The sequence below is a fragment of the Nematolebias whitei genome, chromosome 20 (assembly GCF_014905685.2).
Source record: "Nematolebias whitei isolate Nwh7 chromosome 20, NemWhi1, whole genome shotgun sequence".
Taxonomy (NCBI): Eukaryota; Metazoa; Chordata; class Actinopteri; order Cyprinodontiformes; family Rivulidae; genus Nematolebias; species Nematolebias whitei.
Genome location: NC_056517.1, coordinates 27,803,647 through 27,819,978, shown reverse-complemented (window position 1 = coordinate 27,819,978; position 16,332 = coordinate 27,803,647). Strand labels below are relative to the sequence as shown.

The 16,332-nt window shown below is 38.7% G+C and overlaps 1 protein-coding gene across 1 annotated transcript in view; it reads left to right on the top strand.

Moving 5' to 3' along the window:
• LOC119426522 (sodium/hydrogen exchanger 9-like) overlaps window positions 1–16,332 on the top strand; it is a 137,415-nt gene that overhangs the window by 104,827 nt on the left and 16,256 nt on the right. The window contains exons 13-14 of the mRNA XM_037694087.1: window positions 13,082–13,130; window positions 15,271–15,326. Coding sequence (XP_037550015.1) covers window positions 13,082–13,130; window positions 15,271–15,326 — 105 coding nt within the window. The remainder of the gene's footprint in view (window positions 1–13,081; window positions 13,131–15,270; window positions 15,327–16,332) is intronic.

The window sequence follows — 16,332 nt, the reverse complement described above, 5'->3', positions numbered from 1 at the left end:
AAATGTAGCGTTTTTAAGATAAATGGTAATGGTAAATGGACTGTACTTATATAGCACTTTTCTATCTTATTTCAAGATACTCAAAGCGCTTTACACTACAATCTGTGTCCTCATTTACCCACTCATACAGAACTCTACTAGATCTCTACAAAGCTAATGGAACAAATCATTCTAATGAGACTAATCAGTGCTTTAGATCACATTCATACACTGATGGGACACACATCAGAAGCTATGAGGGGTTCAGTGTCTTGCCCAGGGACACTTCAGCATGTGACTGCTGGTGGATTCGAAACCCCCTCCCCAACTATCGCATTGGAGGATGACTGCTCTAACCACTCAGCCACACCTGCCCCACACACACACATATATTTCTGTATCGTGGTTTTTCACTTGTTGCGGGGCTTGAGGGATCCCTCGCGGTAAGCGAGGGTCTACTGTATTGTTTATATAGATAAGGGCAAATGGGCTATGTAAAAAAGTATCTTATCTTATCTGTGTTGTTTTGTTTTTGGTTTGGAGCATGTTTTGCACTTTAGAGCCTCAGTAGTGTTTATCTACCAGAAGCTTGTCTTAATAGTAGCCTCTTGATGTACAGTACTTATTCAGCTTTCTACGAGACAGCACAAAACTACTGATGCTCAGCAAAAAATAGATGACCACATATAAGTGACAACCTCACACAGATTTAAGACATTTGTTTCATCACTTGTCAAATAGAAGCATTTCAGTTTGTGTCTTAAGGGCATTTTTAGCAAGAGTAAAGATGTGGAAAATGCACACAAAAACATTCAAGTTTGAAAAACCAGACTGTTTGTAGACCAATAACAAATTAACAGAGATATTGATAGTGTTGGTTGAAACTGGGTGGTGTTCATGGACAGACATGCTTATTTAGGGTTGCAAAACACGTGGTACACACCCCATTAAGCAGTATTGCAGCATGAAAAGATTATGGTTTTCAACTTTCTGTGGGTCATTAATGATCATTAAACAAGTTGCAGTTTGGAAGAAATTCAGGAAAGGCTTGCCCTGACTGATCCTGTGAGAAAACGAGCCTCTAGTCTACTTTTCTCACAGCCACTAATGGGTCTGTCTTAGAATAACTACACATCACTAACTGTAAATACAATAGTAAATTTAATGAAGCAAAATATTCAAACTTTTCCAATATAAACATCTTGGTATTCCTATCCAAAGATAATGCAATGTATACCAAACTTCTCACAGTGTTTTGCTAGCATTAAGAACAAAATCATAAAACAAATGCTTATAGTAACGCAAAGGGCTGTAACTAAATTGGTAGCACTTAAACTGATTGTCCTTTAAAACAAATGTCTCAGCATTTACCCCCAAAGGAATAAGAGACACTCACTGGGATCACCCATTTCTCCACCTAAATCCTAAAGAAACATTGTGTGTGGTAAAGAATATATCAAACTCATTTGACAGATTTTAATTTGTGTGTCACTTTTTACTCCCTTGGGCAGTAAATATTACCCAGATGGATTTTTCCATGCTTCACATTCTGCAAACACCACCTCACTATATTTAGGCTGTATCCTGGTGTCGTGCTGTGACATACAGGTGAACAGCACGAGAGGAAATACATTCTGTGTGATAATAACATCTTTGGCTGTGACAGACCGCTGTTTTTTTCACAACTATTCTTGGCTGAAATGCTTGGAGTGCCATACTATTACTTTGAAACACTGATGCATGTCAGCTTCTATGCCATAGATGTGTTTTTTATATCCAGAAAACTTAACATTGCAAATTAGTTACTTTTCGGTCCTCACAGATGTCTCACCATATGCTCCGATCCATCATGGCCAATTTCATTTCAGGCACAGAGAGTCTTGTATCAGCCATCAGCCTGTTGATGTAGGATGTTGCTGGTCGTCCTCTTCCTCTGTGACCATTTGCCGATTCCCAGAATAAAACCCAACTGACACGTTCCTTCTTGGCTCCATGAGCAGCAAAATTAAATTGTCTGATTTTAATCGCTTCTGATACTGGTGGGAGGTCTCTGTAAAGGTCCTTGTTTGCCAACTCATCTTGCCATTTGACATTGAGGGCGTGTGTAGATGAGTAAAACACCCATTTAATCTCTTGTGTTATGTTTTAGTAATGCCTCTTATGCATTGGAAAACCCGGTCTGACCTGGACCGGCCACATTCAGCCCAGACCCAGTCTTCCCCATCTCTGGTTTTGTTTGCTCTCATGTGGGCAAGATCATCATAGCAAGACCGTACGAATCTCAGCTCAGCAATAACTACACCTCTTTGTTTTTTTAGGGCACTGGTGCTATATTTTGCATTGCCATTTTTTTCTAAAGGAATATAGGAGCTCTCTCTATCACACAACCGGCCAGAAGCAAGTAGCTGAAGGACATGGCGGTAAGGAGGAGTCGCTTGAAGTATGGCTCACCTGTGATATTTTATCCACAAGTCTTCTTCAGTCTGTTTCATCTGTCTGGATGACCAGAATGAACATTGTTGGATTTTTTACCTGGGTGATTGAGCATGAACCTTGAGGTCAGCGGTGATGTATTATGGATGGCATTTTCTCCTGGCAGTAGTTTTATTGAGTGTAAAGCCAAGATGTTCATGGTTATTTAGGGTACACCTCATTACACAGTCCACCACAATAATAAAAAGGTATGGAGCAAGTGTGGCTCCTTGTAGCACCCTTGCTAGGACCTCAAAAAAGTCTGTTTCACCATTGGCAGACAACATTTTGGCAAATGTGTTGTTAAACATGATGCTTATGGCCTGGACTGTTTTTTTTTTGTTTTTTTTTTCAGAAATACCATAGTGCTTTAGCATACCACTGTATTTTGATCTTTTTTTTTTTCTGTCAACTGTATCAAAAGCTTTTTTGAAATCCATAAATGTGAGCACGGCTGATAGGTTCTTTGACTTGATCAATGATTCATCGAAGAGCGAGAATCTTTGCTGTTGTAGAGCGTCCTTCTCTAAAACCTTTTTAGTTGTTCCTTAATACAAGATCAGTGTGTACCTGCACTCTTTTAGTAGCATTTTGTTGCAGAGTTTAGCTGCAATTGAAGTCAGACTGATTCCTCTGAAATTTTCTGGGAGACCCAGATTTCCTTTTTCGGGAATAGGGGCTATACCAATTCTGGACCAGATCTCGGGTTTGTCGACATTAAAATGTCTTATTGCAGACTTGTAGCAACTGTTCTTTTAGTGCCCCAATCTTCCACACTTCACCCGGAATGTCATCTAATCCAGCTACCTTGCCGTTTGGAATACTCTTTAGTACTTCATCTAGCTCAAATGTTGTGAAGTCATGGGTGCGTATTGGACTCTTACTAGTAATGATGGTTTTTGGTTTAAATGAAGCATTGGTTCTTGGAGATTTTGTAGGAGCAAGAAGCTTTTCAAAGCGACTTTTCCTGAGGTTCCTTGTTCTGCTGGAGAATCGGCCTTCAGGATGGATCTGCTGTTATTTTTCTGGCCTGTAATTTCGTTATATATTTTCCAGACCTCACCACATCGTTTGTTTTCCTGAGTGGTATTAATTCCTTGCACCCCATCTTTCACCTACTGAGCCCAACATTTCTTATAAGCTTTATTCAAAGTCATGATGTTTTGGTTAAAAGTCATATGGTTTTCAGGTAATGGGTCAGCTCTCATTCTATTTGAGGACTCTTACATTTTAAACATTGCAAATACATAAATGAAAAATAAGACAGGGATGCATAACAAGACCTTCTAGTTGCAACAATTTTCTCCATTTATCCGTATTATATAAAAACACCGTTCAGCGGCTGACTAATAAGTGGATGAAAATTGCTAAAACAAGACTTGAGCTGTTTCAGATTATTTGTAGTATCTTTTTTACACTAACTTGTGACATGCAGAGCAGTAGTTCAAATCTTTTTAAGTGGGGTTCTGTGAGGTTATAAGTAATTAATATCTTACCTGTTGTAGATGGCTCTTTATACAACTTCAAGTTAGAGAAACTAAATTTAAATCTGACAAAACTAGTGATCTCACAGCTATTCCAAGCAGGTCCAGGAGGGTCCAAGGCAAAAATAGATTGCTGCTGCCTTAAAGAACTCAGAAAATTTCACAACCACTTATAAAATGTTATTTCATAAACATTTACATTAGGGTTTTTGCAGTGGTACAGATTTCTATTGTTGTTTGTAAGCACAAAGAGCAGCAGTGGCAGCTAGTTGTAGCATTTCAGGTGCAGCCTGGGGGACTCTTGAATATATATACCATGAACATTTTCCTCAAATAACCATGTTATATTATAACCATGTTATCAGGTCTCTTGTAAATGAGTCCTCGAGGCTCAATGGGATTTACCTGTCTAAATAAAGGTTGAATGAATGAATGCAACTCACAATTAATGGCAATGTAAAGGTTTGTAAAATAGTGATTGCATGAACACATGCGACATTTTTTGAGATTGAAATGTTTTAATACATTAGTAATTAAGCTAATGGCTAGTCCAAACATGTCGGTTTAATTTTATAAATATTTACATTACTGCCTTGTATGCATTAGATGAGTATTCTGTTTTTTCTGTATTTCATTCCTTGACATTTTTTTTTATATAGTGCTTTTTTTTTTTTTACAAGCAAATCATCTATAATGGCATTTTGCCGCAGTGTAGAGGCTTAATGAGAGACCTGCATCACTCAACAATAAATCTGTTTTCTGTTTAGTGAGATGTCTTAAATTTATTTGCTTCTGACTTTGATAATTAGGCTCACTACTCATTAGTCTGCAATAGTGTGTATAAAACATAAACATTACATCTGCCGATCAGATTAGCTTTGAATCTAGGGAAACACAATCATAGCTGTTTATACATTTTACTTTAAGTCATAAAGTGTTACATTTGAGCCTAATAGAAGCTGCTTAGATACAGCAGTGATATCTAATGGTCAGTTGTTTTTCTCTCTATGTTATAGCCTGCCCGCCTGCTGCCTGTGGTTTGGTATATTTAGTTCACAGACTGTAAAGTGGTATTGATCTACTAATCTTTTCTCCCTGCAAGAAAGCAATTGCTTATTTTAGCATCTAACTTTTCCTTAAAGATGGTGTGAAGATATAAATACACTGGGTTTACTGTTGTGCAGTTCTTTAAAGTCAAAGTCAACATGAATATTTGTCAATTATTTTTTCCCTTGAAATATTTTTTTCTCACGCTTTTCTTTAAATCAGCTCTAGTTTTTCTAGATCAAGGAATAAAGCCAACACTGACTTTGAAAGCTTTAGGTTTAACATAAGCACGATGCCAATGAACCTGTCTTCAACGCAAAACACAATTGAATTACAGAATAATTTGAAATTAAATGTTTTAAAAGATCTATACCTATGGCTTCCTTTTTTCAGATCTAGAGATGGTACAGTGTCCAAGTTAATTATCCAAACTTATTTTTGGCCTTCCTCACCCTGAAGCTCAGTGCTGACAAAAGAAAGAACAAGCAGATTTTTGGACATGTGTTGAGTGGGTGATTGTACATCAGCGTACTTTAAGACGGAACTTGTTTTTAACATTGATAACCACCAGAGGATTTATAAACCACTAAAATAAATGCTTTGCACAGCTTGCTAATATCGCACATTTTCACACATCTGATAACCTGAACTTTACACACGCTCACTCTTTCTCTCTCTGCTCTGCCAATTTTATTTTTACACCAGCTCAAGTCATGTGGAATTGAGGTTAAAGCTTCAGAGACAAGTGTTTTTTTTTCAGCTGAGGTTTCTGTAGACTGACCCACATCTAGCAGTAAGAGATTTAGTCATGTATGAGTGGTTTTGTTTTAAAGCCAAACAGGAATGAAAGCCAATCCTGTATTGTTCTTTGTTTTCTGTCTTTATTAAGTTGAAACTGTGAGGAAACAAGATCTTCATGCATCAGGACTCCTGTATAGCTCTGCCTCTCAAAAAGCCTGCCGTTAGGACCTCAAACATACATTCAGTACTGAAATAAAAGACGTCGCTTATACTCCACATTTGAAACACACAAAAAAAAAGAAACTCCTATTGTTATTTAACTTTAATTACATTTATTAACTCCTGTGATCTGTTTATTTTCAATTCAGTTTATTTCTGTAGTGCCAAGTCACAACAGAAGTTGTCTCAAAGTTGTACAAATACATTCACAAACATTAGAAAAGCCAATTAGGATTCAAGGTTCTTTGTCATACGCACCACATGTGGTACATGTGGTGGAACAAAATTATTTACACAGGTTCCCACTTACATCCAACAAAAGTATAAAATATAAAAATAAAACAGTAATAAGATCTAAGATGAACTAAGAAAAACGTTAACTAAAAATACACTAAGCACTGGTAGTACAAAAACAATATGCCGAACAGCAGCACGAACATGAGTCTGTGTGAGCAGATGAAGACAAATGAACACCGCAGCAACACCGTGATTATTCCGGTTAGATATTCATGAGTCTAACAACCTCAGGTTAGAAGCTGTTCCTCAGTCTAGTGGTTCTACACTTAATGCTCCTCAACCGTCTGCCTGAGGGGAGCAGGGCAAAAAGTGTGCGTGCTGGGTGAGTGGGGTCCTTCATGATGCAGGTGGCCCTCTTCCTGCATCTGGAGGTGTAGATGTTTGTGATGGTGGGGAGACTGACTCCAAAAGACTTCTGTGCAGCCTTCACCACTCTCTGCAAAGCTTTTCTTTCTGCAGCTGTGCAGCCTCCATGCCACACGTTGATGCTGGAGCACATGATGCTCTCCACTGCACACCTGTAGAAGGAGGTGAGGACTGAGCTTCCCAGACCAGCTCGTCTCAGCCGTCTGAGGAAGTAGAGTCTCTGATGAGCTTTCTTGAGCAGGCTGGTGGTGTTGTTGCCCCAGCTGAGATTGTCATCCAGGTGCACACCCAACTTGTAACTAGAGACCCGTTCCACCACAGATCCTCCTATATTCGGTGGGGGTTGCTCCGTCTCAAGTCCACAACCATCTCCTTTGTCTTCTTCGCATTGATGTGAAGGTTGTTCTTCCTGCACCAGCTTTCCAAGTTTTCCACCTCCTGCCTGTAGCTGGACATATTGTTGTTTGTGATGCATTCCACCACTGCTGTATTGTCTACAAACTTTACAATACGACAGCCTGGATGATTAGGTGCACAGTCATATGTGAGCAGAGTGAATAGGAGAGGGTTCAATACATGGCCCTGAGGGGAGCCAGTGCTGAGGGTTATGGTGGATGAGGTGAAGTTGTGAATCCTCATAGACTGTGGTCTGTTTGTTAAGAAGTCCAGGGCCCACTTGTATATGGAGGGGCTTAGTCCTAGTTTGAGTAGTTTGTCCATCAGGGTCTGGGTACTCATGGTGTTGAAGGCAGATGTGAAGTCCACAAAGAACATATGGATGTAGGAGTCCTTCTGCTTCAGGTGGGTGAGAGCAGTGTGGACCACAGAGGAGATGGCGTCCTCTGTAGATTGAATCTTGTGGTATGCATACTGATGAGGGTCCTCACTGATGTTGATGCTTTGATGTAGATAGTCATTCAGACCAGTCACTGCAGAGCTTTTAGAAACTGGGATGATGGTGGCTGTCTTCAGGCAGGTGGGAACTGTTGCCAGGGTGAGGGAGGAGTTAAAGATGTTGGCCAGCACCTCGCAGAGCTGATCAGCACAGTCTTTCAGTACCTTCCCCAGGATGTTGTCTGGGCCAGTTGCTTTGTGAAGATTTATCCTCCTGAAGGTATCTTTACTTCAGCTGAGGTCATGCTGAGGAACTCGTCTTCTGGTGGTGAGGTGAGTCTTGTGCTGGGTGGTCTGTTCAGGTCTTCAAAGCATGCATACAATCTGTTGAAAACATCAGGCAATGTCGGGTCCCTTGGGCATTGTGCACATCTGCTTTTATAGTCTCTGATGTCCTAATGCTCTAATGCCCCTCCACATGTTCCAGGGGTCTTGTGAGGAGAAATGTCCATAGATCCTCTGTACATATGCTGCTTAATACCAGCATCCAGCTCTTTCCTTGTCCTCCTCGGTTCCTGTGAGTTGCCAGACCTGAAGGCAGCATCCCTGGTTTTCAGCAGGGTATATACCTCTGCATTCAGCCAGGGTTTCTGGTTCGGGTAGAACTTCATAGTCCTGGTGGTGGTGACATCATTGACACACTTGCTAATGTATCCAAGGACAGCAGATGTGTATTCTAAAGAAATGAGGGATGGGTTCACAATTTTGCACTGTACAGTAAGAACAGTCTGTTGTTTTCCTGAAATTGTCTGACCCTCCTTCTTTGGTGCTTCAGCTTCTTTTTTTATGCAAACTCACATTTGTTTTGTCAGCACAACACTGACCGCAGCAGTCATGACTTTACTAATACAGCATGTATAGTGTTGTAGTCTTTACATTTATTGATGAACTTCTCTAAATTAAAAAAAAATAAAATAAAATAAAACCTTCTCTAAATTTTGGATTTGTTTTGATCAGTTTTGGGTTTTTAAAAAAAATTTGGACAGTTACAACTCTTAAGAGTCTCTGATGACAAGAAGTAGTCTTTTTTTCCTGTTCATAACAGAGTTTAACTGTTATTACAAGTACTAGGAATAGGTACTTTATAATAGTACCTTTAGTGTTAGTAGGTCAATGGCCGCATGTTCTGCACAAAATTAAACAAATTTATTTAAATCAGTTCTCAAGATGTAATTTACATTTAACATCTTAAGCAAATGTTATTACCACCAGCAAAGGCAAATTAATGATAATGTTTGTGTCCATGCCCAATCATGTGCGTTTGTGCACATGAGCATGTGTTGTTTGTTATGTTGGCAAAATGTCTGATGACCCATTAAATGAATTTAAATGAAACTCTCAAAAAAAAAATGTATGTGCATCTACAGATTAACTTTTGAAGTCAACAAAAACTAATATGTCATCCCTTTTCATCCAAAGAGCTTAGTTTAAAACTCTGACATGAAAGGTGGCTTACTTGAAGTAATGTTATACCTTTAATAAACAAGATTACATTCAAATTTTTATTGTAGTCTTCAATGTGCTTTAATTACTTTTCGATCCTAATACAGATAATACAAAAAACATGACAATAACCTATGTCTTACTGAGTCCCTCATGGGAGGAACAACCCAATGGGATTTGAGATGCAGAAACTTTAAGGATGATTTAGAGCTTTCCTCTGAGTAAAGACATCCCCTGTAAAGCTCTGATTTCCTTCGTCTTTAACGTCAGATGCTACGTTCCCACATCTATTTTTTTTTTAATTTTCTCCAAGCAGGAAAAAAAAAAAGCAGAATGAGTCCAAGAAAATAGAAGGTTGCCATCATTTACTTCATGCTGCACTGAATTTTTCAAAAGGGAAACTTCTTTTTAAAAAGTTTATTAACAAGAGCTGCTTTCACCATTTAAGTTTAGGGATCTTGTTTTTTAGTGTATTTAGATGACATTTACTTTGTTTAAACCCTTTAATATTGATTAAATATTATAAATGAATGTAAATTATTTTCTATAGAGAAACATGAACACATATATTTGCACATATGACCACATCTATTTCATCAGCTGAGACTGAAACAGTTTGCCCTTACTCTTTTTCATCAGACCTGATAAATATATTGGTTTTCAAAAAAGTGTTTATAGTTGCACATAGGTACTTTTTGCTTATTTACATTTTTTCCTATCCTAAATGCCTTTATAATTGTGTCAATATTATTTTGTATGGTGATTTTTTTGCGTTAAAGTGATGATGGGGTGATGATTCAATCTTTACCATCTAGGCAGATTGCAGGAGATCAAGATGCTTCCATTGTGTATTTATTTTTCACTGGGAGGATCACAGACTTCTGTGGGAGCTCAGTTGTCATATGTATAGCAGTCCCTTATTTCCTGTAGTAGATATGAAGTTATGCAAAGCATTCTGTCTTTTCACCTCTCTTGAACTGTATTTCCTACACAGCTGTGTCGCTACGTTGAAGCTGTCTGATTTTTCTCATTTGTTACAATAGGCTCTCTTGTTTAATAGTTTAGATCTTTTCAATTGGGATTCTGTGTGTCAAGATCTGTCTGTTTTGTGTTTTTCATTGTAGCTTTCTGTGATTTTTTTTAATTTTGTTTGACCTGTGTTTCCATCTTCCCCAGTGTTTTTCCCCTCATGTAGTTCTGTTCAGGCTCTCCCACTGTCGCCTATTCTTCATCGTCTTCCCCAGGTGTGCCATTGTCCATCACTGTCATCTTATCACTGTCTTGTCTGTGCATTGTGCCTTGTAAGCTGTTCTTGCTCGTCTCACTTGAATCTTTTAGTGCTTTTTTTCATTTAATGATTTTTTTGCAGCCATGTCAGCCTTTCAGTTGTTTAATAAATAATTTTCTTTCAAGTCTCTTTTTGAGTTCGGGTTTTGCATTTTGGTTCCACCAATCTCAAAAACATGATATTGTGGTTCTTAAATTAAAAAAGCTCCAATCTAATAAGATTTATAGTTATTTAAGTGCTGTTTATATTTTATTTTCATTAATCTAATCTTAATTATCTTTTTACGGAGTTCCACTTCAGAACATACAAACTTTGGTTTCAGTGATGATATAGCTCAATTTAATATAAAACCCAAAACGGTAAACGAGAGGCTCAGAGAGGAAACTGGCAGCAGAATATTTTCCACAAACAGACTGTTGTTCTCCACAATAACACCCTCCTGCCTTGTTGTCTCTTTGTTGCTCTCTTGCGCAGACAATGATAGAGAATGCCGCTTTCTATTTGCCTCTTTCATATCTTTTGCCTCCATGTCTTTCAAGCTGGTTTGTCTCGTCTCCTTGTCAATCTTTCCAGATTCATTGCTTTTGTGGCAACCCATTTTGTCATTGTCAAGTCAGCAGATTATCCTCTATCGTGGTTCAAAAACCTGGCATCTTCTCAATCTATTCTCTTTCCCAAAGCTTCCTGTTTTTTCCACACCTTTACTGGCCTTTTTCCTATTTTCCATCAGCTTGGTGACAGAACTTGTCGACATGGAGTCTATCCCACCAGCTGAAGGCAAGCCGCTTGAGCCTGTCACAGCCTGCCACATCCCAAAACAATTTGCCCAGCAACATAACAACCAGCTCCAGCACTGACCCAGAAAATCTGCGCTTAAAAATGACAGATCTTTTGCAACTATTTACCAAAATTGCTGTGCAATTTAACAACAATTTCAAGCCCCTTTTCACTGTTCTGCTGGAAAGAAGAATAGGGCTGTGTGATAAGGGAAGAATGAATAGGGAAGTGGAGAGATTAAGGTGGGAGAGAAGATATAAAATTAAAAGGAAGTGTGATGAAAGCAGGATTTCTAGAATTGTGCTGCTCGAGGTGGCTGCATGTTGGAGTAGCTGTTACTTCATTCTGGGATATTGCTTTTAAAAACTTTATTTCCTATTTTTTCTGGATGTAAATGGCTTTTATTGGATGATTACTTTGTCTGGTATCGGATGCTGTGCAGCTGGAAGGATTTTTACTGAAACCTTTTTACTTTTGGACATTTGTTATGAAGCATAACCATGACTACAAGGTAGTTTTTACAACCGGGAGCAGCTGATTAACATCTCAAAGCTCAAATATTACCTCAAATACAGCGCCAAATCCCAAATGAGTTGTAAAGGAGGTGCCGTGGATGCATCTCCGTCTACCTGGCGGAGGTGCTCGAGTGTGGACGAGGGTGGACGGATCAGCATCTGCAGCCAGTTTCTTCAGATCAGCTGCAGGACAGACTGCTGCAGATTCTTCCTTCCCACCGCATCGAGAACATCTCTTAATGAAACCAGGATGATGAGTTACAACATTTAATTTCCCTTTGGGATTAATAAAGTATTTTGAATTGGATTGATTTGAAGAGTGATCTGCAAGGTGAAAATGGATTTGGGAAAATAAAAATGGAGTTAAATTACAACAAAGCAGATAATGTTGTAGGAGAGCTGTAAAGTGTGACTGGGAAGAATTTCTGAAAAATAGCATTTTGCATTGCTATTTTTTAAAATTCTATATATATATATATATATTTTTTTTTTTTTTCCCCTACAGCAAGTCAGGAGAATAAAAACGAAGAAACAGAAAAACTGAGTGAACAGATTAAATAAAGACAAGACATGTAGTAAAAACAAAAAAAACGCTTGGTCATTAATGGTTTGTTGGAATATCTCTCAAACCTAAGCTCAAATAAAGAACAATCACAGTCAAATTAGGCATTTCTCACACCCAAGTATTTGCATAGCACAAAACAGTCTCCATTGTGCTCAGTACTGAGAGAATATTGAAATTTGAGATGCAAAACAGGAGGAGGAACAATAATTTGAGGGGGAGAAATTAAAGCAAATTCAGAGCAAACAAAGTGTTGCATTGTGGAGTGAAATCAGCCAAGGCGAAACTCTGCACACGGTTAAATAGATGCAGGATTCTATGCTGATGAGAATGTGCAGAGCTGTTACTGCAACAAGGCCTCTGTTTAGAATAAAAGCCTTTTGTGTCATCACTTGCAAAAGCCTCAGTGACATATTGCATCAGGAAGGGACTTGAGCAACAAACGCTAAGTTGTAGCGTTAACTGCAGACTTGTAGGAACGTGCATTCACTGCCTTTTTCTTTTATTTGTGCATTGTGAGACATTTCACACAACAAAACAATGGTTGTGCCTTTTTTTCCTAGTTACAATTACCTTGAATGAGCCTTGTTAGAAATGGCTTTGTCTCCTTATTTCACTTCAGAGTCTGCCGGCAGCCAGTCGGCCTCCCCCTCCCAGCTCTGCTGCTTCATAAGAGCCCCACACCTCGACAGGATAATCACAGCAGCCATGTAGCGTATCAAGCACAATTGCGGCCCTGTTTTGTCATTCATCAAATGTTTTCCCGGCTGACATTTTCTCGGTGTGATGTTGAAGACGAGGCTGATTTTGATGAAAGTGTTTGAAAGGTCAAGTTCAAATTGAGCCGTGTTAAAAGCTGGCTTCCAGCCCTCATTGCAGAGTTTCAGATTGCAGAAGACTGACTTTTCAAACAGACTAACCCTTGGTGACTTGACCTTTTTATTGTTTTATTCCGATTAGTCAAAGTTTAACTATATATTTTTCTTTTTAATTGCAGAGTGGAAGAAGATGAGGCTGGTGAGGATCCTCACGATAATTCCTCTGAGGTAAAATAAAAAGTTTTGTTTTTTTATTCACTGTTTTTTGTCCTATATGGTAATAAAATGTACTTTAATCTAAAGGTTTTACTGTTACATTTTATATTTATTATTAGTTGTAGTTTTTTTATTAGCTTTCATTACACAAATGTTCTTCTAAAGAGCACCTCATGGAACAAGATTGTCACAAAACTAGCCAATGTGATATTTAATTGTACAGTAATTTAAATCTAATACAATGGCCATGATGTTTGGACTAAAGCATATTTTACATTGGAATTTGAACTTAACTGATGTCATAAAAACTCCGTGTTTTTTTAGGAGCAGCATTAAAAGAGAAATATGTTTTTTGTTGTTTTTTTTCTTTTGGCTGCTCTCTTCTTCAGGGGTCGCCACAGCAAACTAAGTCGCACGGAAATATGGCAATTTTTTTTTTGCCAGATGCCCTTCCTGACGCAACCACAGACCACCAAGCTGCCACAGCCCTCTGTGTGGAGCAGAGAGCTGCCATCTAGGGTGCCCGGGGGAGCAGATGGGTGTTAAGGGCTTTGCTCAAGGGCCCAGAGCAGGACAAATGAGGGTGGAGGCAGGTGTGGCTGCTTCAGCTATCCCACCCACATTTTGATGTTGTCGGTACTGGTAGTTGATCCAAAGATCTTCCAATCACAAGCCCACCTTCTCTAACCTCTGCACCACCACTCCCTCCAAAACAGAAATATGTTTAAAAATAATTAGAAAAAATGTTTAGGAGATCAGAAGGGAAGTGTCTGTAAAGTTAAACTGACATGAGGCTGGAATATGTAACTTTTTTTAGACTGAAAAATTGAAGTCCATCCATCCATCATCTTTACCCGCTTATTCCTTTCTTGGTCGTGGGAGTTGCTGGTGCCCATTTCCAGCTATCATTGTATGAAGGGCAGGGGGGGAATGGAGTTGTCCAGGAAATTGTTAATTAACACATTAACATGTCCATAATCACCTGTTATAGTAATCTCCTGTGAAATATTTAAGACTAGTCAAAGAAGACAAACAATACAGCCATGTTTGCCATTTACCTGGCCTTAGTTAAACAATTATTGTTTTTACTAATTAAATTTTAATTTAAGTTTTCATTAATTATTGTGGCGGCTGTGGCTGAGTGGCTAGAGTAGTCATCCTTCACTGCAAGAGTTGGGGGTTTGATTCCACCAGCAGCCACATGCCGAAGTGTCCCTGGGCAATACACTGAACCCCTCATTACCTCCGATGTGTGTCCCATCGGTGTATGAATGTGATAAAGCACTGATTAGTCTTTGTAGAGATCTAGTAGAGTGCTGTATGAATGGGCAAATGAGGACACAGATTGTAGTGTAAAGAGCTTTGAGTGTCTAGAAAGGTGCTATATAAGTACAATCTATTTACCATTAAGTTCCAATAGTATCCATACAGTATTCAAAGCTTGTACCTCCTGATAAACAAAATTTTTTATCTATGTATTTGCACAAACAGTACCCAGCAATACAAAGATACAGTATACCATTATGTAGTGTACAAGCTGTTAAAGGCCTACCACTGTCTCTCTCTTATAGTACATGATCTGTTCAGCTTCTTTCATCTTGTTTCTGTTTATTTCTTACTCCGCCTAATATCAAAGTAAAGAGAGTTCAAGAGGAGGAACTGCACCTTGCCGTTTTATAACTTACTATGTGTACTACATCCTTGCCAGCTCAGCTAATGTTTTTTTGTGTCACCCGTATACAACCCTTTCATTCACCATCAATGCAAACCAAGTAGCTCCCCTTTAATCTTCTTTGACGTGACTTTTATCTGCACGTTCTGAATCTGTGAATCTTGTTAACGTTGAGTGGACAAATAATGAAAGCTGGGATGAGGTAAGGCCAAGCTTTAAGGCTCTTCATTATGTAAATGGTTGAATATAACCTTGCCACGATGTGTGTCCAGGACATTTAGAGGTGTGGTCTTTAGCGGAAATGAATCTTTTGGGACCTGACAGTTTATGAGATCAGGAATTTCCTATACGAGTGCAAGCGTGGGTCATTAGATGTGGTCCACAGGTCTTAAAGGAGAGCAGGTTTTCACAGTATCTGTAAGCCACTTCAGAGGGTCTCGGCGTGACAAAAACTAATATGGTTTCTCTTGTGGTCCACAGGTTTTTTCAGAGAGGCCAGATGCAACATGGAGCCTCTGGCACCGTCTGGACCATCAGTATCCTTTCACTCCTTTTAGTTGAAGAATAAAAATACTTAGTCATGCACTGAAACACAATACTCATAACACACAAAACAACAAATCTTTAGTTATTCAAGCTGACAAATGAGGGTTTTGTCACAGTCTATTGAAATTAGTTTTTTCCAGCTTTATTCCTTTAGATATTTTGTTTTCAGTCCCAATAAAACTGTCTCAAATTAGACCTCAGGTAGCTACAGTTTTATTCCTAAATACTGAAGATTTTACCATTAGGCAAAAAATGATTGGCTCTCAAGCTTCAAAACACCTAGTCCGGAGGAAGCCACTAGACATAAAATCATTTATTTTAAGATTTTCTAAGACCAAATCTGCAAGGGTCAAAGTTTGTATGTTGTTGTTGCTTTTTTTACTTTGCTTCTCAGCCCTGTGCAATATAAGTTCATAGCATTTAACAACCATTTCTGCTTTATTTCAATTACTGTGATTTTTATTATTTTTATTTTTGTTCCTTGTTCTCTAAATGGGGTGTTGTGAGTAGCACCATTTCTTGACAGCCAAAATAACTTTGCATGTTAATTTTGCCACTGGAGGGCTGCATGCCTGTTTTTTTGTGGACTCTATTATCCACCTGCAATTACTGACCCATGTGAATGTGGCCATATTTTGCTCTAACACTTGATATTGTTGATGGAATATAAAACAAAAGCTGAAACATGAATTCAACAATTTTCAGCTTACTCCAAAGTGGAAGTAACCAGTTATGTTGGTGCTAAGATGGTGTCTTTGGCACGCCCCCTCCTATGTTGCCGGCCCTCTTCCTCGTCGACAGTCATGTCAAACTGGTTCAAAACCAAAAAAGTCCATGCTCAATAATCCAGGTATACAATCCAACAATTTTCAGTCAGGTCATCTGGACAGTTTCTTTTTTTGCTGAAATGTTTCACCTTCCAAAGACACCATCTATGCACCAACATACGTAACTGGTTTGTTCCCCTTTCGAGTAGGCTGTTTGGGGGAAGAATCA